The sequence below is a fragment of the Tursiops truncatus genome, chromosome 6, assembly GCF_011762595.2.
Source record: "Tursiops truncatus isolate mTurTru1 chromosome 6, mTurTru1.mat.Y, whole genome shotgun sequence".
NCBI lineage: Eukaryota > Metazoa > Chordata > Mammalia > Artiodactyla > Delphinidae > Tursiops > Tursiops truncatus.
In genome coordinates this window covers 105247512-105271243 of record NC_047039.1, presented here as the reverse complement: position 1 = coordinate 105271243, position 23732 = coordinate 105247512, and the positions used below count along the sequence as shown (strand labels likewise).

Genomic DNA, 23732 nt, shown 5'->3' with positions numbered 1-23732 from the left:
GATTTAGTTCATGCTGTATTTTTTATTTTCGTAACTGGGTTTATCAATCTTAATTATAATAGTTAGGAAGATCTTCTAGATGACAAAAATAACCCTTATTTTCTTTCAGCAGTTATTGTTTAATTTTTTTTACATTTAAATCAGATATATTTGAAATACATCCTAGGTTTTGGTATGAAGTATGGAGCCAACTTTTTTTCTAGATAGCTATCAGTTTTTCCTACCAATTCCAACCATCATCTTTATCATATATCCTTAAGCCCTGTCTATTTTGGGGTCTAATTCTAGATTCTTCATTTTTTTTTGTATTGGTTTTCTGCCTCCTCTTATGCTGTGGCACATATTTCTAATTACTGAGGCTTTGAAGTATGTTTTGGTGTCTGATAAGTCTAGTTCCCCCTCTTTGCTCTTCTTTTTCAGAGTTTTCCTGGCTAATGTACCTTATCTGTATGCGCTTTAGAATTTCTTTCAGCCACGGAAAAAAATCTGTGGCTATTTTTGTTGAGCTTGGTTTAAATTTTAATAAATTATTGAAATGACATCTTTAGAATGGGTTCCCCTCTGAGAACACAATATATCTTTCCATTTGTTCAAGTCTTCATTTTTATCATTCAGGAGTATTTTTTAGTTATTTTTGTTTTTTTCACTCCTTATTAAGTTTACTCTTAGGAGTTTTCTTTCTTGTTTTACCAAACAGTCTATGATTTTACTTCCCATGCAGATCTGCCTTTAGGGAAAGGATATTCTTAATCATGCAAAGAGTAGTGAGTGTCAGTTTAATTCTCACCGTAAATTAACACATTCACATTCTGGTTTTATACATCATTCTGTATGAGCAATTAATATGATTCACAATGAGAGATGAAGCCAGTCTTCACATACCAGTAAGTCAGGTTTTAGAGCCTGTGAGGCTGAGAGCCAGATCATAGATCTTGGCAAATTTACCCTTGTAAATATTAGTGTATGTTGCCCAATGGAGCAGCCTCTGGTTAAACAGCCAGATGCCCTCTCCCTGTGACACTTCAACCATGTGTGTGCCTTTACTTTAAAAATCAATAGCTCACTTAATAAACTTCACCACTTTAAGAAAACCTGTTATGCATGTTAAACTTGAATGACAGTCTTTTCAGCTGTTACTGATGTTTCTGCATCTGTTCATAAGTAAAAGGACCCAATCTATACACTAATGATATGTTTTGGAAAGTTACTATCATTGGTCAAATCTTTAATGAAAGTTTTAAATTCTTATATATTACAGAATTTCACAAACTTATTTGGACAGCCACTAGTCTGCTTGCTTTCTCCTACAGCATATCCAAAAGCTTTACAAGGTATGTTTTGTCATTCCCTGTTGTATCCGTAGGTTGCAAATAAACTTATGTCTACATTTTAAATAATACTGCTCTGATCTTTGTCTCCCCCACCTATAGTGGTCAGTTGTGGATTTACAGAGTTTGATGTGGCAAGTGTCAGTCTGAAGTAAACCCCGAAGTCTTGCCAACAACCAGAATTCTTTAATGGGCTACTGTTAGGCCTTGAGATAATTCTAAAAGAAATGATAAATCATCCCTGAGAAAAGAGTAAGGTTTTGGTCCCTTGCTACTGGGGAGCTCATGATTTGTGAATTTTAAAATTTGTGTTGCAGGTGTGCTGGGTCGTCATCCATATAGCATGACTTCCTCCAGCTCTGGCTACATATTTTAAGTATCTTTTAAGACCGTGAGATTTCTAGTCTAGAGCACTTCTCAATCTATGCCTAAGTGTTAGAATAACCTAACTGGCACAACTTAAAGGGTGTCTTTTATTCACATTTTTACCTCGCATTTTTAAAATAAAAGAACCTCTTCTCCGGGTGCCAGAGAGACAGGTCAGTGTTTTGCCTTTTCTCAGGTGGCTGAGAAATGAAAACCTTTTTGTCTTTAATAATTTGTCCTCAGTAAGCAACACATAAAATCTAATCTAATTCCCAGTCATTAAGCTAGGTAAAATACTAAACAAACCTTAATCCTGTTTTAGCAGTACTTGTCACTGTTTCACTATCTCCCTAACTGTGAATAGTGCTGATGTCTCTCTGTGGGAGATGGCATTTTACTGCTACTTCCCAGCCAGAAGTCCTGTCTGCTGACATAGTTTGACACAGGAAGTGATGGTCAGCATTTGAATGCCCGAGAGAAGCTGGAGACTTTTCACCGTTGTTTTAAGGTAAGTTCTGCTATTTAACAGGGAAAAACATGTAGAAATACTAAGTTCATGTATCTAAAAGGCAAATCACTAAGGGATAGAACTTACCTTCAAACAACGGTAAAGCTCTCCTGCTTTGAGGACTTTGTTAACCTGTTTCTTATCATTTTTGGAGAAATGTAACCCTTTCCAATTGCGAGTACTTTTTGCTATCAAATTTTCCTATCAAGATGCAGCTTTATTTTAAATTGCATGAACCTAATGGGTTAATACCACAATTATTTAATCTGAAAGGTTTTATTGTGAAGAGGGTAAAAACACAGACTCTGGAGGCAAACTGATTGTGTTTGAATCCCAACTCAGCCACTTACCAGCTATGTGACCTTGGGAAGTTACTTAGTCATTCTGTGCCTCAGTTTCTTTCCTATCAAATGGAGATAATAATAGTACCTACCTCATTAAATAATTCTGGGTACACAGTAAGTATTCAATATGTGCTAACTATTGTTATTATTAATATGGTTAATTGAAATACATGTCCTTAACATTTTTTAGTCCAGTATCCTATTTTTTGTGCTGTAAAACTTAGACCTCTAATCCCTTAAATGTGTCCCATCTGGACACAAAACTAGCAGATACCTAAGTATTTGGAACGTCAAATTACGTCCCTGCACCTCTGGTATCTGAATTCTGCAGTTCTCTCTTTAACCAAGAGTCACTTCATTCATTCAACAAGCATTTATTCCACATTTATTTATCAGGTGCTGTGCTAGGTAGAAGATATAGACAACCTAACAGGCAGTTACTGTAGGTGCTCTGAGGGTTTCACAGGAGGAAGCACATGTAAGGTGAACTCCTGACCAGCCCTTGAGGGTTAAGAAAGTGGATGAAATGATGTCTAAAGTTGAGTTGAAGGATACGTAGAATTAGATAGGGGTGGGAAATGGTTGAATAAGAGTGTTCTAGCAGAGAAAAAGCATGCGAGCATGTGAAGAATGAATTGGGGAGGAGCTTTGATGGAAATGGGGAGATGATGTTGGCCAGAGTGAGGACAGTGGCTGGTTAGCTGGAGATAATAATCCTGGAGAACCAGTAGGGCTTGATGTTGGACTGGATGAGAGGGAATCAGGGAGAGGAAGGAAGCAGGGATGGACTGCCAGGTGTCTGGCTGAGGTGCTGGTAGAAATGATAATCCTGGATAAGAAGCAGATTTGTAGGAGAACAATGGGAAAGAATCTACTGACAAGTTTTGATATATTGAGTTTGAGGTTACCTTTGAGAGTTAGGTTGGGTATAGTAGTCTGGAGCTCCTCTGTCCAATAGAAATATAATGGGAGTCACACATGTGATTTTAAGTTTTCTAGTAGCCACATTTTTTTTTAAGGTAGAAACAAACAGGTGGAATGAATGTTAATGAGACATTTATATTTTATAATGTGCAGTGTGTCTCAATTTGGACTCATCACTTTTGAAGTGTGTCTGGTGGCTACTGTAGGACAGCGCCGTTCTGGACCTAAGGAGCTTATTTAGGCTGCAGATAGGGAACTGGGAATTAGTATGCATATAAATGATAACTGAACTTTGTGCATAGGTGAGATCAGCAATGTGGAGAAAGAAAATACTGATATTTAAGGGATAGGAAGAGAAAGAGCAACTAACAAAGGAGAATGAAAGAGATTGGCAGTTCTAGTACTTCTCAGAGGGTTCCATTAGGAGCTGCCCATGATCCAGCACTTGCCATATTTGCATGGAAGTTGTTAGTGGGAGGGGAAAAAAAAGCAAAGGAATATGTTCATTTTCCATTTCTCTTAGGTTTACGAGGCTCTATCTTAAGTTTTTTTCAGCAGAAAGCAATGTACCTGGGATATGTTTTTGTAGTTCCAAGCCGAATGTACTTTGTTGAAGTATACTTTAATGATACAGCTTTAATTTTATACATTGTCAGTATATTAAAATGTTCCTCAAATTCCTCTCTTTTGCAAAACTGTTGTCTATATATATAACATGTTTGTTATTACAGATCAATCTCAACGAGGTAGCCTCTTCACTCTCTTTTTGAACAATCCTCTAATGGCCTTCCTATTTGTCTCTGGATTGTCAAGCATGCGTAGAGGCCTATGGGAAAAGTGTCAAGAATATCTTCGAAAAATCAACCGCGATATTGCCCAGCTACTGACCCATTCACGTTCAATAGGTACCCTACTAATCTAACTGCACACTTAACAGAATGTACTATAATGGTTTAAAATTGTTTAAATTGTTTGAATTTGTAAAGGTATTTGTTGAAGGCAGGAAAGTTGAGAAGGTTTTCCTGAACATTTCTTGCCTTTTGAAATGTATTTTCCACTTAAGTATCCTTTTACTGTCACTTTTCTCCTCTTTGCAGATCAGGCATTTCTCCAGTTTTTTGGAGATGAATTTCTTCGCTTGCTTCTCACAAGATTTATCTTTTGTTCAGCCACCATGAGGATGCACAAGATTTTTCGGGTAGGCAAAGAATATCATTAAAGATCAATTTTGCCATTTTAGGTATTTAAGAGTCATATATTTATTTCACTTGTATTAAATAAACTTTGACTAGGTCCAATATAATATTCACATATTAATATGTAAGGTATAAAGATGAACAATCTAAGGCACATCTGAGTAGCTACCACCCAGTTTAAGAAGCAGAAAGTTTTCATTACCTTTGAGGCCCCTCTGTGGGTCCTCCCTGATCCTGTCTCCCCTCTTTAGTTTTAATGAAACTAAAACCCTGAATTTTATAATTGTCATTTGCTTTTCTTTATAGTTTTGTCACATGTTTTTGTGTTCCTACACAACATGTTCATGGATCCATATTGTATGTATTCTTCTACATCTTGCTTTTTGACTCACTGTTACATTCCTGAGATTGAGCCATGTTGATGACTGACTGTAGCTTTCATTCATCCGTTTTCACTGCTATATAGGATTCAATTGTTTGACTATACATCCCAAATTACTCATTATCTACTGATAATGGCCATTTGGGTTGTTTCTGGTTTGTTATTATTATAAACGATGCCACTGTGAAATCTTCCATCAGTTACCTGACACACATATATAAGATTTTCTCTGCGGAACATACTAGTAGTGGACTGCAGGGTCAGACCCTATAGATGTATTCAGCCTTACTAGTTAAAGCCCTGGTTATACCAGTTTACGCTTGCAGTAGCTGTGTGTAAGAGTTGCTATTGGTCTAATCCTTGCCAACACTTGTTGCTGTCATTCTTTGTGTTTCATGTGAATCTGGTGGGTGCAAGTAATAGCTCATTGTGCTTTCAAATGTCATTTCTGGGATTACTCTTGAGGTTGAACAACTTTTCATATGTGTTACTCTGTGTTCGTCTTTATGAAGAGTGTGTTCAAGTCTTTAGTCTGTTTTGCTCTAAGTAGATTGTCTCTTTCTGTGTATTCATGTAACTAACACTCTTCAGTGAGGTTTTAAAAAATTTAGCCATTTTTCACTTCTTATAAGTAACATTTGGTTCTTTTTCAAATATGCTTAAATATTCTCAAAAGTCTTTTGCCATTTTTAGTTTTAAAATATGATATTTTTTCCATTTTATGACTGTAATTTTAAAATGTGGAAGAGTTTTGCAGTGAATACCCATATACACACTAGCTGGATTCTGCAGTTAACATTTTGGTATATTTGCTTTCTCACATATTTGTCCATTTATCCATCTCTCTTTTCAATTATCAGTTCATCTCAGTTTTTGATGCATTTTGAAGTAAACTGTGGACTTCACCCCTCAACACTTCATCATGCATATAAATAACTGAAAATTATATTTATTTACTTCTTTTTTTAATGTAAAGTTTGCATACAGTGAAATGCACAGAACTAAAGTGTACCATTAGATGAGTTTTGACAAATACATACTCCTTTGTAACTCAAACCCCAATCAAGTAATACAACATAGCATCATGCCAGAAAATTTGCTCCACACGCCTCTCCAGTCAGTCCACTACCCATTATCCCAGAGACAATGCTCTTTTTATTATTTTCACTACAGATTAATGTCACCTATTCGTGAATTTGAATTAAACAGTGTAAACCTTATTTGATCAAGCATGTTCTTAATATTCATCTGTGTTGTTTCATGTAGAAGTAACTCATTCCTTTTGAGTAGTTCCATTTTCTGAATATATCACAGTTTATTTAGGCCTTCTCTTTTTTTTTTTTTGGCTTCGTCAGTTCTTAGTTGTGGCACGCGGGACCTTTGTTGAGGTGTGCAGGATCTTTCGTTGTGGGGCACAGGCTTCTCTCTGGTTGTGGCACGTGGGCTTCTCTCTGGTTGTGGTGCACGGGCTCCAGAGTGCATGGGCTCTGTAGTTTGCGGCGTGAGAGATCTCTCATTGAGGCCCGCGGGCTCAGTAGTTGTTGTGTGTGGGCTTAGTTGCCCCGTGGCATGTGGGATCTTAGTTCCCCGACCAGGGATCGAACCCACGTCCCCTGCATCAGAAAGTGGATTCTTTACCACTGGACCATGAGGGAAGTCCCCTAGGCCTTCTCTTTTTGATGAACACTTGGGCAGTTTTAAACTTTTGACTATTATAGATAAAGTGGCCATGAACATTCCTATACAAGTCTTTTCCAGACTTACGTTTTGAATTTTCTTGGTCATAGAGTAGGTATGTCTTTAGTTTTATAAGAAACTGCCAGACTTTTTCTCAAAGTAGTTTTGTCATTTTCTTTTCCCAGCAACTGCATGTGAAAGTTGCTCTACATCCTTGCCAACACATAGTGTTGTCAGTCTTAAATTTTAACCAGTCTGTTGGATTTATAGTGGTATCTCATTGTATTGGTTGGCCAAAAAGTTCATTTGAACCTTTTGGCCAACCCATAGTTTCAATTTGCATTTCACTGATGAATGAGGATATTGGACATCTTTTCATGTGCTTGTTAGCTGCATTTTATCCCATTCTGTTGGCTTGCCTTTTCGTTTTCTTAACAGTGGCTTTGAAGACTAAACTTTTAAAATTTTGATGAAGTTTGAACGAATCAATTATTTTTTCTTTTGTGGTGTGATTTATCTAAGAAATCTCTGTCTATCCCAAAGTCACAAAGATTCTAGGAGTTTATAGTCTTAGCTTTTACATTTAGTTCTATGATATGAGTTAACTTTTGTTTACAGTGTGAAGTAAGGGTTAAAATTTCTTTTCAGTATGGGTATGAAATTGTTCTAGTATCTTTTGTTGAAAAGATTATCCTTTTTTCATTGAGTTACTTTTGTTATTTTTTGAAAATCAGTCAACCATATATGTATAGGGATATTTCTAGACTCTAAATTCTGTTCCATTGACTGATAGCATTTTTCTCTAATATACTGCTGCCTTGATAATTGTAGCTTTATAATAAGTCTTGAAATCTTTGTAGTGTGAGTCCCCCCTGCCATTGCCAAAATGTTTTATGTGTTTTAATAGTTCTAGAAGATCCTTTGCATATCTATGTGAATTTTATATTTTGATTGGGATTACATTTAAATCTATATAATCAATCTGTAGAGAGTTACATTTTAATAATATTGAGTCTTCCAATGAATTAATATGGTATATCTCCCCATTTATTTAGGTCTTCTTTAGTTTCTCTCACCAATATTTTGTGGTTCTCATCATACAGGTCTTACATGTGTCTTATTAAATTTATTCCAAAGTATTTCAAGTTTTGATGATTTGTAAATAGAATTATATTTTTTATTTCATTTTCCAATTATTTGTTGCTGATACATAGAAACAAATGTTTTTATGTATTATCAGCTAATAATGTTTTCTAAATTAACCTGTGGGACTTCCCTGGTGGTCAAGTGGTTAGGACTTCGCATTCCAATGCAGGGGGTGCAGGTTCGATCCCTGGTCAGGGAGCTAAGATCCCACGTGCCTCGTGGCCAAAAAGCAAAACATAGAACAGAAGCAATATTGGAACAAATTCAATAAAAACTTTAAAAATGGTCCACATCAAAAAAATCTTAAAAAAAAATAATAAATTAACCTGTATCCTGCAGTCTTGCTAAATTGAAGTATTTGCTTTGTTACCTTTCTGTGTATTCCTTAAGGTTTTCTATCTACACGATCATGTCATCTTCAGACAAAGGCAGTTTTACGTCTTCCTTTCCAATCTGTATGCCTTCTATTTTGTGTATGTGTGTGCTTTTATCAGGGCTAGGTCTTACAGCAAAATGGTGAATAGAAGTAATGTGAATGAATATTCTTGCCTTGTTCCTGGTTTTAAACGAAAAATTAATCATTTACCATAAATTATAATGTTAATTGTTAGTTTTTCATACACACCCTTTTTCAGGTTGACTGAGCTCCTTTCTCTTCCCATTGCTGAGTTTTTATCAGGAATGGGTATAAAAGATTGTCAAATACTTTTTTTCTGCATTAATTGATCCTGATATATATTAATTCTGTTAACATGGTGAATAGCATTGATTGAACCTTGTATATCTGGGCTAAACACATTTTGTGGTCATGTATTATCCTTTTACATTGTTTGATTCATTTTGCTAGTATTTCCTTTTGGATTTTTGTATCTGTTTTTATGAATGATTATGGTATGGTATTTAATTTTTTCTTGTGAAGTCTTCATGTGGTTTTGTTATCAGGGTAGTGCTGACTTCATAAATTGAGTTGGGGTGTGTTTCATTCTCTTGTATTTCTTAAAGAGTTTCTTTTCAATTGGCATTATTTCTTCCTTGAATGATTGGTAGAATTCACCAGTGAAGCCATCTGGACCTGGAGTTTTCCTTTTGGGGATGTTTTAAATTATGAATTCAGTTTCAAAGGCTATTCATGTTTTCTATTTTGTTCTTAGTTTTAATCACTTGTGTCTTGCAAGTCATTTTCTAATTTATTGCCAAAAAATTGTTGATAATATTCCTTTATCCTTTTAGTCTCTGTAGACTCTCTAGTGATTTTTCATGACTCATATTGGTAATGTTTCCTGTCTTTTTTTTTTCCAGTCTAGCTAAAGGTTTGTTAGTTTTAATGATCTTTCCAAATAAACAGCTTTTAATTTCATTGATTTTTTTTTACTACTGTTTGTCTCTTTTTTACTTAATTTATTTCCATTCATACTTTATTATTTTTCTTCTTTTTAATTAATTTTATTTTAATTTGCTTTTTTTAATTTCTGTTTTAAAACTTAGATTGAGGGCTTCCCTGGTGGCACAGTGGTTGAGAGTCTGCCTGCCGATGCAGGGGACACGGGTTCGTGCCCCGGTCCGGGAAGATCCCACATGCCGCGGAGCGGCTAGGCCCATGAGCCATGGCCACTGAGCCTGCGCGTCCGGAGCCTGTGCTCTGCAACGGGAGAGGCCACAAGAGTGAGAGGCCCGCGTACCGCAAAAAAAACACAAAAACTTAGATTGAAAACCTTTTTCTCTTCTAGTACAAGCACCTACCCTTTAAGCTTAACTGCTTTAGTTATATGATTTCAATACTTTTAACTTTATTGAGACTTGTTTTATGACCCAGCATGTGAATTATCTTGGTGAAGATTCTTTCTGCACTTGAAAAGACTATGTATTAGATGCTATTCTAATACATGCTACTGGATGTATGCTTCTGCTATTATTAGATGGAGTGATGTATAAATGTCAATTCAGCTTGATGTTCCAAGTATATTTAATAGTGTTCTTCAAGTCTTCCATATTCTTTTTTTTTTTTCTTTTTGCGGTACACGGGTGTCTCACTGTTGTGGCCTATCCCGTTGCGGAGCACAGGCTCCGGACGTGCAGGCTCAGCGGCCATGGCTTGCGGGCCCAGCCGCTCCGCGGCATGTGGGATCTTCCCGGACCAGGGCACGAACCCGTGTCCACTGCATCGTCAGGCGGACTCTCAACCACTGCGCCACCAGGGAAGCCACAAGTCTTCCATATTCTTAACTTATTTTCTGTCTGCTTATTCTATCCCTGATAGAGAAGTATCTAAACCTCTAATTATACTTGTGAATTGGTTAGTTTCTCATTTTGGAGCTGTTTTTTCATTGTTCATTTTGAAGCTGTTATTGAGTTTGTACATACTTAGAGTTGTTATGTCTTGTTGAAATTACCCATTCATCATTATGAACTGTCTTTATGTGTGGCAGTATTCCTTGATCTGCAATCTAGTTTGTGCAATATTAATATAACTATACCACTTTTCTTCTGGTTTGTGTTTGTATGGAAAATCTTGTTTTATTCTTTTACTTTTAACCTATATCTGTCTTAATATTTAAAGTGGAATTCTTTTCAACAGCGTTAGGTCCTGCTTTTTTATCTAGTTTGACCATATCTACCTTGTACTTGACATTTTTAGTTTTAAATTACATTTAAATTAAGTATAATTCTTAATATAGTTTGAGTTAAATATACTATTATTTGTTTTCTATTTGTCCTGGCTGCAGTTTGTACCTTTTTTCTTTCTCTCCTGCCTTCATTTTCATTTGACTTAATTGAGGTTTTCTTTGTTTTAGAATTCTATTTTAATAACGCTGTAGATTTATGCTGTATCTCGTTTTGCTTTTTTAATATCACTTTACATTTAATGTAATTATCTTAACATAGTATTCTTCCATTTTCTCCCTCCCGGTCTCTACTATTATTGTCATTTGACTTTTGAGTATGATATATACTATTTGATACTTTGTGGTTATCATAGCATTAAACAGTCAATTATCTTTTTTTTTTTTACCACGCCATGCAGCATGTGGGATCTTAGCTCCCTGACCAGGGATGGAACCCGCACACCCTGCAGTGAAAGTGTGGAGTCTTAACCACTGGACCGCCAGGGGAATTCCTAAAAAAATTTTAATGAGGAGGAAAAGCTTATATATTTATTATTTCTGGCACTCTTAATTTCTTTCTTTAGATTTAATCTTCCATCTGGTATCATTTTTCTTACCACAGAATTTCCTTTATCATTTCTTATAGTGCAAATCTGGTGGTAATTAATTCTCTCATTGCTTATTTATCTGAAACAGTATTTATTTCACTCTGGTGTTTTGTGGACCATGTGTTATTTAGAAATATGTTATTTAGTGTTTAAATTTTGGGAATTTTCAAGATATCTTACTGATTTCTAATTTAATTCCTTTATGGTCAAATAGTATGCTTTGTATTGTTTGAATCTTTTTAATTTATTGAAACTTGCTTTATTGTCTAGAATGTGGTCTATAATGGTGCATGTTCTAGGGACACTTGAAAGGAATGTATCAATATATGCTGCTACTGTTGAATGAAGGGTTCTATAAATGTCTGTTAGGCCTCATTGGCTTATAATGTTGTTCAACTTCTTTATAGCCTTACTGATTTTCTGAATAATTGTTCTATTATTACAATGTGTAATGTGTGTTTTCTTCTGGCTGTTTTTAAGATTTTCTCTTTATATTGGTTTCCTACAATTTGATTATGATGTACTACCTTGATATGCTTTTCTTTGTTGCTTTCTTCCTGCTTGGGGTTTATTGAGCATCTTAGAGCTATCTAAATATCAAGATATTTAATATATTTTAGAATATTTTTGGCCATTATTTCTTCAAACATTTTCTCTACTCCTCCCTTTCTCTTTCTGGAGCATCAATTACATATATGTTAAACAACCTAATATTGTCCTACAGGTCAATGATTTGCTTTTTTTTTTTTTAAGTGAAAAAAGGTTTATTTACATGCTCTTCATTTTTTTAAATGTCTGTTTTCTCTCTGTGTTTCAGTTTCTGTTGTCTTCAACTTTACTGATGTTTTCTTTTGCAGTGTCTAATGTGCTCTTAATCCTATGTCCATTTAGTTTTTCATTTCAGGGATTACATTTTTCTCACCTCTAGAAGTTCTTTTTGGTTCTTATAACATTTTCCATTTTTCTCCTCATTATATTTACGTTTTCTTTTGTGTTCTTGAATGAATAATAATAGCTAAAGTCTTTACCTACAAATACTGTATTCTCTATCATTTATAGGTTTGCTTTTTTTGTTTTTTTCTACTGGTTAGGGGTCTCATATTTCTAATTCTTTGTATGTTTAGTAATTTTCTGTTAAACTGTGAGCATTATGAATTTTCCGATGTTGATTTCTCTATTTTGTTGTCTTTAAAGAGCGTTGGGCTTTGTTCTGGCAGGAGTTAAATTACTTGAACATCTTTTTGACCTTTCCCTGGCTTGTTTTTAAGCTTTTTAAGGGCAGATTTATTACAGTAGCATTAACATACAGATGTAGATTTATTTCAGCCTAGTACTAAGAAGCATGATTTCTCTGGGGTCTCTTTTATATGTCCACTGTTTCAACACATATTCTCCACCCTTGGGGTGTTTGGTCAGAATTCAAACATGTCCCAGCCCTGTGTGAGCTGAGAGAATTGTTCAGTTTACAGTAGCCCCCCAGCAGTTCCTGGTTTTTTGTTTCTTTTCTTTTTTTAGGGTTTTTGAGCTTTTCATTATTGTCACTCCTCATAGTATTTAGTGTGGTAAAATGAGAATTTAGTCTCTGTAATATGTAATTACTGAGGCCTACAGGCACAAGAGAGATAGAAATGACCTTTTAATATATGGACCATCATGTTAGATGTATAGAAAAATGGTAATTTATTTTTTCAGTAAATTTTAAGTATGTGGCAAAATTGTAGTCTATAGAAAGTACCAAATGAAGAAGAATTTCCAAATGAGAATCACTTTATTCTTGAAATTGTCTTCTTCTTTTGCGTCCATGTGATTACAAAAACTATTTTCTTTTTTCTTTTATTAGTCCTTTTTTTGTTTTTTCCCCTGATCTTTCATCTCTCTTTCTAGGGACTCTTTTTTTCACTCTCTTTGCTAATATGCTTAGAAACCTCATCCATTTTCATGGCTATTAATATTTATCTTCATGTAGATTGTATCAGTGTATATATTATATAAGTATATAGTATGACATAAACTGCTCAAACCTGTGTTCTTCTTTTTTAAAAAATTTATTTTATTTTATTTTATTTTTGCTGCATTGGGTCTTCATTGCGTTGCGTGGGCTTTCTCTAGTTGTGGTGAGCGGGGACTACTCTTCATTGCAGTGCGCGGGCTTCTCACTGCGGTGGCTTCTCTTGTTGCAGAGCACGGGCTCTAGGCGCACAGGCTTCAGTAGTTGTGGCTCGTGGGCTCTAGAGCACAGGCTCAGTAGTTGTGGCGCACAGGCTTAGTTGCTCCGCGACATGTGGGATCTTCCTGGACCAGGGCTTGAACCCATGTCCCCTGCATTGGCAGGCGGATTCTTAACCACTCTGTCACCAGGGAAGCCCTCAAACCTGTCTTCTGAGATACGGTCCTGAATTTTCAAATTCTGGTTGACGGGCTGTCCTCTTTGTATAGCCCATTACCTTAAATAAAATATACCTAAAACCTGAAACTTTATACTATCCCCAAATTATCTCCTCCTTTACATCTCTTTTTCTCTGAGTAGCTCTCAACTCTTCTTTCAAGTCATCCATTCCTGAAATCTTAGTCATTTTTGACACCTCCTTCTCCTATAATTAATTGCCCAGGCCCATTAATTTGACCTTTTCAGGGTTTCCCATGTCTTTTCTCTCATTTTAATTTCTACTGAAACATGTATTTATTTATTCATTAACAAATACTTGTTGAAATTCTGTGTATTTTAGGATTTTCCCCCCAGCAAATAGGAATTATATGGTTTCCACAATATAGCATAGTTCCCAGAAATGATAGGCCCCAGTAAATATTCATGAAATAACTCACTAAATGAATATATTGGGTTGAACCATATGAACATATCATTTTTGGGGTCAAAATGGTCAAATGTCAGCAATTTCGTATGTTCAACAAATATATTACCAATATGAAGGAGAAATATGCATATTAAGTTACTTCTTAATACTGTTCATATTAACAGTAATATAAATGTGTATAATTTTCTTTCCTTAAACTATAAAATTGACTTTTCTCTTCTTTGTTTACCAGGAAACACGAAATTATCCAGAATCATATCCACAACTGCCAAGGGATGAAACAGTGGAGAACCCTCACCTCCAGAAGCACATTTTGGAATTAGCATCCATTCTGGATGTGCGAAACGTGTTCCTTGAGAATACCATAGATGACTATTAGAACAAAAATCCTCTGTTGAAACAAGTTTTCATTTGCCACAGATTTTAAATGGTGCAGTTTTCTAATGTGATGACAGACACATAGTGGTGTTATTTAGTTTTTATTTTTCAATTTAGGACCACCATTTTAAAAACAAGCTGAAAAAAATTGTTCAAACTTTTAGGGTAACTGTTTTAAAATACAATGTTTCAGGTCTTTTAAAAACTCAATCTTGGAATTTTTATTTTTTGGTTTTGAGGTATGGATACTTACCTCTAACATCTGATCCTACACTCATATAGTCACTATTCTCACCCTGAGAAGAGTAAATCATTTATTTTTGTATAATGAGGAAAACCCAACTCTTATACTTGGACCTTAAATGTGTGGATTTGGAAAATATGTAATTGTTCACAAATATGAAACTAGCCAGCATGGACTACTAAGAATCAAGAACAGAGCCCTTCCATAATATTTCTTTTCATTCCAAGTTAGTAGATAGAAAAATGTGTGATTCTTTGAAGCCTAATCAAGATAGGTCTTTTTTTTTTCTTTTTCTTTTTCTTTTTGCAGTATGAGGGCCTCTCACTGCTGTGGCCTCTCCCGTTGCGGAGCACAGGCTCCGGAGGCGCAGGCCCAGCGGCCATGGCCCACGGGCCCAGCCGCTCCGCGGCATGTGGGATCCTCCCGGACCGGGGCACGAACCCGTGTTCCCTGCATCGGCAGGCGGACTCTCAACTACTGCGCCACCAGGGAAGCCCAAGATAGTTCTTAAAAGCATTTAATTCGTTTAAATGCTGTCAAAGTTTCAGTAACTGTATAGGATTGATTTGCAGCTGAAAAGCTGAATCTTTAATTGAGGTCTTGAGATGATACATATCATTTGGAATGTGTGAGTCCTGTGTTATCATGAGATATGTTTGCATATTTTGTTTTCTTTGTATTCTTTGAATGCTGGAAGTGAAAAAGAACAACTTTTAAATCTTTCAGTCAAAAAATCAGGTTGTCGTTTTCATAATACAGTGTTTCCATAGGAATTCCATTTAAACTTTTATTAATTAATGAGATCAAGTTTAAAGACTGTCTAGGTTGAGGTCTGTGGTATACAGTAGAGAGTTTGTAATCTTTTTGCCTAGTTCAGATTTATGAAACTTCAGAGTTGTTACTAATTTTAGTTGAGGGTAACTGAATTGTTATATAATTAAAATGGAAGTTGCTTTTGCATTGACAATTTGGAAATTAGGTTTTTAAAAACTCCTTATATTTACTATTTTATATTTCATGCACAAGTTTTTTATTATTTTATATAGGGTTCAGTGTATTATATAAAGATTTTTGTGTTTTTTCTTCCCTTTCATCCCCTTCATAATTTTACAGGTACTAGCTATGATTTCTTTCCCCTCTTTTGACTCCCCAGCATTCAAGTTCAGAAATCATTGAATCAAAAGCCCTTCTACCTAATTTTCTGTGCAGGCTCACAACTCTACCTCTGGCAGTCCCAGGGGAAATGAGGTGTTTGCTTTTGGTGCCTCTTTCCTATGTCCCTAGGGAAATTTTACTGTAATATTTTTAACTTGGTTTTTATTTCTAACATACAGAATTATTTTGGTCTAAGTTATTCATATATGTGTTCCAATTTGTTGGTTTTTCATCTGAAGTCTTGAAGTTATTGTTCTTGGGTTTGGGAGACTTTGTGGGGTTTTTAATTAATTTTTTAAAAGTCATTTTTGTTTGTTCTTTTAAACATTATTTCAGAAGGCTTTGGAAAAGTTACCCTGGAGAGAGATTTCCTTTGCTAGTGGGTTTTTATTATCAGATAAAGACTGCCTTCCTTTTTTTTTCCCCCCCCAGTACCTTAATAAACTTCATAGCTTTCCTAACAGTGTTCACCTGAACCACAGCAATAGACTGTCCTTAGTTATCTGACCTCTTGTTTCAGTTCCCTGGAAGTTCTGTGCCAGTACTAGCAACACATATTCTCCTGTTCTCTGATGCTTAAAATAATATTTATCATCCTGAGCTTTATCCTCACTTGATTAACATAAAGAACACTGGCTTGAGAATTAGGAGACCTGAGTTCTAATCCTGGCTTTCCTGGTAACTAGCTTTATGCCCTTTGACAAGTGTCTTCATGTCTCTGCTTTTTAGCACTCTCATCTGTAAAATGAAGGCATTGGCCCAAGGTTCTGTCCAATTCTGTGGTTCTATAATTTGAACTCTTGGTTCCAAAAGATATTGATTTTCCCACCCCTGCCACCTGGAAAATTGGTTTCCCTTATTTTAGTATACACAACATTTTCTTTTCTATATCCTTTTTACCTAGTTTTTGTTCAAGAAAATATCTGGGTCCCACTTAGTTGTTGTAGAAACTAGTTCAGAGAGAGAATCTCCAGAAGAAATTGGAGCTTTTGTTATTAGTAACATGTTTGTCTAAGAACAAGGGGTCTTGGAACTCACAGCTAGTGTTTAGATGATGACCTTGCTCCTCAAGTTAATAGTAGTGTAATTCCTTACTGGTGGTTAAAAATTTAAAGTGAACTAAAGTAATCTTGAGAGGAAGACTGTGCTGGAAAATTCTAAACTATTGTTTCATTCATGCCTTTAAAAAAATGTGTATTGAGCAACGCTATACTCCAGATTTTGTCCTAGGCATTGGTGAAACAGACAACGTAGACTTAAAAGTCCTTGTTTTCATGAAGCTTATATTCTAGTAGGAGGAATCAGGCAATAAATATAAAAAATAAGTAAATTTATGTTAGAAAGTTTTAAATAGTATGAAGAAAATTTAGAGCGTGGCAAGGGAAATTTTTCGTTTGTTTTTAGGCAGAAAATAATGTTTCAGTGAGTGATCGGGGTAGGCCTTACATTTGTGCAAACACTTGTATTCCTTTGTTGTTGTTGTTTTTTAACTTTTTGTTATGAAAATTTAAAACATACACAGAGTTTAATGAAACTTTTATATCCATTACCCAGCTTCTACATTTTAAGACCTTACTTTAATTGAGGAAGAGGAAATGAAAAAGGACAATCACTCAATGGGCTCAAGATGGCAATGGCAGAGAATCTTATTTTCTCAATATATACTGCTCCCCTTTATGAATATTAAAATGTTAAACCCTTTATTCATTTTTAGAATTCATAGAAATTTAAATTTTGGAACTAAGAACAAAGCAAAACAATGGGAAAGGGCACTTCTTTGCTTTCAAATTGCACAAACTCCCCCCTGGAGATTCTGATACAGTGTCTCACCTCACCTAAGAACCACTGTAAACAAAATAGTGTAAGAGTGCAAGAAGTCAGTTATATACAAAACAAAATTAAGCACAATGGAATTGTTTTCTCTTTCTTTGTCCGTATATTTCTGCAGTTGATAAAGCGACTATCTTCCCTAATTTACAGAAGAGAAAGCTGAGACCCCAAAAAACTCAGTTTTTTTTTCATAAAGATGGAGCTAGAACTAAAACTCAAATCTCCTAATCTCAGCCCAGTCTTTCCAGTAGCTCAGGTTGCTTTCTATAATGAACAAGAAAGGAATAATTAGAGATTTATATTTTGGCACAAAAGCTATGGTATTTTTTTAATATATCAAATATTGAAACCAGTAAATCAATCAGCCCCAGCAAATTTTAATTTATTATTTATAAAAAAATCCACAAGTCAGACATTTTATCTTTGATTTTAGCCAGGGTATATCGTTTGTGTATGTGTGTGTGTGTGTTTTCTTCCTAGGAAGTGGTGCTCTCAAAAACCTCTCAAAGCACATAGAATTTATTGTACCCTTTATATTTTTACCAAGTTGAAATGTTTTGAGATTATAAAAGCAAAGTGCAATCTAGTCGTGACTGAAATTTTCCTGGTAAAGGATCTGGGTTTTATTTTTTCTCACTTGTGGCTACTATGCTTTGTTTTCTTCTTGCAGTAGTATTCCCTGAGACAGATTAGGTGGTGATTGAACTGAATTTCTTTGAGGTAAAGGGAAAAGCAACAAATCCAATGTATATATTAATTATGAGAGCTTTCATTAGCATTTTTCTCCAAGTTTAATCTCTGACCTGTGTGAGTTAGTAACTTTCTGTCTCTTAGAAGGGTTTTGGACTCTGTTGAAAAATCCAGAGACTTGTAATCAGTCTGATATACAGAGAATATTCTGGACAGGAAATATAGTAAGGTACTAAGGTCTGCAAACTTGGCTACTGCCTGTGATGCAGAACCACCTCCCCATCCTAAGTGAGTAAAAAGATTTGATAGGAATATGAATGGTATGAATCTCCTGGTGATATTTTGGGTGTATATGTTCCTGTATGTTTGTTTGGAGAGTATTAAGGATATTTACATTGAGGGCTCTTTTGTTGTCCTTATTTATTTGAAATTCTTATTTTATTTGCAGTGGCATGTATATATTTTCATGATGCTGAATCTCTGTGTATACTTTTTGTATATATGTACATATTTGTAAATATATGGTATGCAGAGATACAGTATGTGTATATTATATACCCATACCCATTGTGGGCTGAATTTATTTAAGTTCTGTGAGGACATCATGGTGGCATTGTTCATGCTGCTGTAATTAGGTTGTGGCTGTATCTCAATCGTGAGCCTCTATTTTGAGGGGCTTGTGTTTGGGTAAAATGGACTAATTTGGAGTTGAAATTAGGACATGAAGATCTTAACAGAAAGCTGGATATTCTTAGCTTTAAAATCATCTGCCAGTTTCCATTTAAACTGATGATAAATTAGTGATATGAACCTGAAAAACCTAAGTATGTGAAACTGAGACACCAGCAGGTTCTTAAGCTATATTAGTACTTTATTTTCTTGCCTGTAGTTGGGTATTATTACTTAGTAACATATGTATTTATATTGAGAATCAAGGGGCAGTGGAAAAAATTACTTTGATCACATTTCAAAATAGGTAGGAAAATGTCCTTTAAGTAGGGAAATATGTTCCTAGTTGCCATTTTAATGCCTGATACCACAGTTTAATTTGGGAACAATTTTTTTTTCACCAGTGTGTCTCATCTTACCTCTGTGAGGCAGAAAATGGAGCATTAGGTAGAGGAGGGCTTTACCTAGGTAGGGTCGAATTTAATGAGGAACAAGAGGTTGATAACCTTTATATTTGCAGCAGCTGTGATTAATTTAGTCCTGTCTTGGCATTTCTAACGAGAGATTTTTCTAATTGGAACTGCATATCAAAGATGAGTATGCTTATCTGAGAAAATGCTTCCAGTGAATAAAATGCCTCCAGTTGTATTTCTTTGTCTCTATGAGACCACTGTGTTCTGCAAATTGATACATTCACACACGAAGTAGGATTCTTAATATTAGGTGCATGGCATGCTATAAAAGTGGGGCCTTCAAACCTCTACCAAGAATGACAGGTAGGGGAGGATAAGAGGATAGTAAATATGTGCAGTGCCAATTTGTGAACCTATGGAATATCACAGAGATCAATATTCAGTTACTCGGGTCTTCACTGGGCATGTTTATTTGCACGGAAGAGTGTAGGAGATATTTAATATACACTTGAATACATTCACCACAAAAATTAAGTAGGGGTTATTTTTTTGCTTGATAAAATATAACTGCAAACAACTATTTACCCCATTATTCTTCAGAAGATTAAATCTATCTGATCCAATTTTAAATTATCTTAAAGAGAAAAGTCAGGAGTCATTTCTACTGTCCTCCAAAATGTTACGTTTGCCTCTTCATTGTATTTTTAATATGTCAGCCAAGTATTCATGACACTTCTCAATTACAATGTTAAATTTTAAATAAAGTTGTAATAGCCTTTTTCTTAAATACATATTAAAATTTGGTGATGTATTCTTTCTGAGAAAATCAGTGAAAACGTTCATAGTGTCTGATGTTAGAGTTGTTTTAGTAACCAAATCATTTATTGCAACTGGAGAGTAGCAGAGCAGATGTTATGCTATTTAAAATTCATGGAACTGACTCATGCTTAATGTGGACATTGATTTGAGGAGAGCAGCAGCATTTAGAAGTGTAGTAGATGAGACTGACATTGTGAATATGACCTCTGACTCTCTAACAGTCAGGTTGCAATTAAATAAGAATTGCTTAGAAAACCAAGTCCTCTGTCCCCCTATTCTCCTGCAGTCTTAGACATGGATACTTTATACCTGTTCATGCTGTACCTCCAGTTCTTTCCTGGATACTGTGACCACTTTACCTTAAAAAACAATTTTATTAAGGCAGTTCATCTTCCTCAAACGAGAATTTCAAAACATAATAATTACACTGTGTCCCAGCTTCACTGAATTTTTGAACACAGAGATTTATTAAACATGCCTTGTGTTTAAGGAAGGATAATTGATGTGTGAATGGAATCAATCACCTATTGAAGGGAAGGATGTCAGGATGATGTAGGGGGACATGCCCTTAAATGGGTAAAGATAAATGTATTAAATCAAGTGTAACTAATTTGTTGATGCCATAGAAATATTTCCTTTGGAATTCTGTAGATATGAAATGTTTTCTTAAGCTAAAATTGATATTTTTAACTTAGTTTGGTGTAATATTGACTTTTAAGAAGAATTCCATTTCTATATAACGTTGTTAATCACTGACTGAAGCACCATTTCTTAATTTAAAAATATTTTTGTTAATTTGTTTTTTTAAAGTTATATTTTAAATTATCAAACTATTCTAAACAGTATGATTTTTTAAAAAACATATTTGAACAGTGCTTTCAGAGTTTTTTAGCAGTTTGAGGTATACTAATTCTGCACTCCAGATTCACTTAATCATAAAGCCTGAATTTGGTCATAGAACAGACTATAAATTGGGAATACTTTCCTATTTTGGTGAACAATTCCAGTCTACATCCCAAGACAATCATCTTTTTAGGTGTAGTATTGTTTATTGAGACATTGATAATTTTAGGGTTGAGTTTTTTTACTTTTCTGATAGGCTTATGGAATGAAGATTAATAGAATGAGTGTTTATGTCACTTCAGAATGAGATGGGGAATTATAGCTAGCCTTCCTTTAGGTATGCAGTAAACATTATTTAAAATTTTATATTACTAATATTCTTTTTTTTTAATTTATTTTATTTTTGGCTGCGTTGGGTCTTCGCTGCACGCAGGCTTTCTCGAGTTGGGTTAGCGGGGGCTACTCTTTGTTGCGGTGCGCGGGCTTCTCACTGCAGTGGCTTCTCTTGTTGCGGAGCACGGCCTCTAGGCACGTGGGCTTCTGTAGTTGTGGCACGTGGGCTCAGTAATTGTGGCTCACAGGCTCTAGAGCACAGGCTCAGTAGTTGTGGCACATGGGCTTAGTTGCTCTGCGGCATGTGGGATCTTCCTGGGCCAGGGGTTGAACCCGTGTCTCCTGCACTGGCAGGCAGATTGTTAACCACTGCGCCACCAGGGAAGCCCTATATTACTAATATTCTTTTCTCTTTTGAAACTGTCATGAATGTCCACTTATCTGTGATTGAAAATTAAGATTTGTAAACATTACAATTTGACCCATAAGTCTTTTCAAACATCAAATCAGTAAAATGGTTTGATATTTTCAAACATCAAACCATTGTAAAATGTGAAATGATCATATATGATAATCCCAAGAGTAAATATTTCCAAACATATAGAAATAAACACTATTTAAATTAAAAAATCTATTCCTACCCTTCTTTGCATGTTACTGACTTTTTTTTAAGATTATAGGTATGTGTTGTAATGTATTAAAAATCTGCAGGAAAAATTGCTTCAAATGTTTTAGGGCAATGAGAATTTTTATTTACTATTTCTTGCAGAATGAGTTTTTAAAAAAACTTTTGTTTCTTTTTTATTAAAAAGAACTCAATCGTTCAGTAAAATATTTTAGGACTTTGTGTTTGTGACTTTTTATAGTTATCTGGTTACATTCTTTTCATCACATAGATCATGTGACTAGTTCTCCAGCTGTTTTTTATTTGTTGTTTTTAATAAACCTTGCCACTCAACAATCAAGAGATACATTTTGGAGGCTTCTTCCTGTCAAAGTAGAAAGGTCTTAGGTAATAGGAAAGGCAGATGCAATGTCCTACCATTTTCATAGTAGAGTTTACAAATGAAGGAATTTATCCAAATAGGTTTATCTTCACTGTGTAGCACCAGTAAAAATAGTGGTTTCACTAATCATTGAATGTGATGAAGCAGTTTTAAATCATTTCCTACTTAGCTCTGAAGAATTTTGTCATTTCAGGCCACATTATTATTTTCTCTGAGTAGTTTCCATTGTAAGGTTGAATACCTTTTTCTTTATTCAAGTCATCACTAAAGGTTAAGATAATCAAATAGGAGTTAAAATAAGTTATATTTGGTCTTTTTTCCCTGAAAATAATGGTGAATCTATTGTCTATATTATGGATATTAGGCAGAAATGCACTTGTTTCAATCATAGCAGAAATTACATTTGGAGAATATAATTACTTGATTTCCTAGTGGTGTGAAATACTTTTTAAAAATTGTGCTTGTCTGTAACTGAAATGTTATAGAATTGTAACACTATAAGGATTATAGAGGTATATTTATTAGCTCTCTTTGAGAGGTTGAAGCACAATAATTTTCACGTAACAGTTCTTATCCAAGTGCTGCTAATCTGTCGTGCAAATAATGAAGCTATTTGGTTGCCTATCTAGCTATTCACAAATCACTGTAATCCTTGAAACGTAGTCTTGTTGCTCATTTGTATTAAATTTTGGGTATTGTGGGTTAATACTTTAGAACAAAATCCATCAACTCAGCTCTGTGAGACAAGAAACCATTTGGATTCACTAGTTTTATGTGTTCTCAGTAGAATTAAATTTGAAGGGGCTATTTACCACCAATGACTAAGGGGGAAAATTATATTGTCAATATCATTTGACTTGAACAACTGTGGTATTGTAAAAGTCTTACCTGTTGTGTTTCTAAATTGCTTAAGCCATACATACTCTTAAGGATGTTTTCCTATTGTGTTCCTTTTCAGCAGCCTTTTTCTGCTTTGTCTGTTACGGCTAATATGTCATAGACTTTAGAAATTGAGAAGTTATCAAAACATTTTATTTTCTTGATCATCACTTTTGACTCTTGTATGGTACGTGATTTGTCATAAAGGATAGCAAGCCTTTCACTACTTAAGTAAATGAATATCAGAGTAAACACTGTGATTCTGCAGAGCAGATTCAGTAGGCCCTTGTCTTTTCCAATGTTTTCTTCTGTTATATGGTGCCTACCACCTTGAGGGGTCTTAAATAGTAGAGGATGGAGAGTTAAACATTGTTTTGATGTTTATTGAATAACAAGATTACAGAATATTTGATTTTTGTTGTCAGTGTATTGAAGACATTTTTGCATTGATAAATGTTCTCTCTAGGAATGTGATTACATTCATCAGGTGTGAACTCTTGTAAATGAATTTTGTATCTTGAATTCACGTATATATTAAGTGTATCATCGATATAAAAATAAACATTATTTGCTTAAA

General features: G+C 34.9%; 1 protein-coding gene across 7 annotated transcripts in view; it reads left to right on the top strand.

The window, feature by feature from the left end:
• Window positions 1-23732, top strand: part of SCAI (suppressor of cancer cell invasion) — a 145001-nt gene extending 121269 nt beyond the window's left edge. For 6 of the 7 annotated variants that reach the window (XM_019949278.3, XM_033858588.2, XM_073806595.1 and 3 more), the window contains 4 exons: window positions 1259-1331; window positions 4202-4375; window positions 4568-4668; window positions 14128-23732. In XM_019949278.3, coding sequence (XP_019804837.1) covers window positions 1259-1331; window positions 4202-4375; window positions 4568-4668; window positions 14128-14274 — 495 coding nt within the window. In that variant the 3' untranslated portion in view covers window positions 14275-23732. Of the gene's footprint in view, window positions 1-1258; window positions 1332-2058; window positions 2203-4201; window positions 4376-4567; window positions 4669-14127 lie in introns of those variants that run through there. The other variant, XR_004527102.2, reaches the window with a different exon arrangement.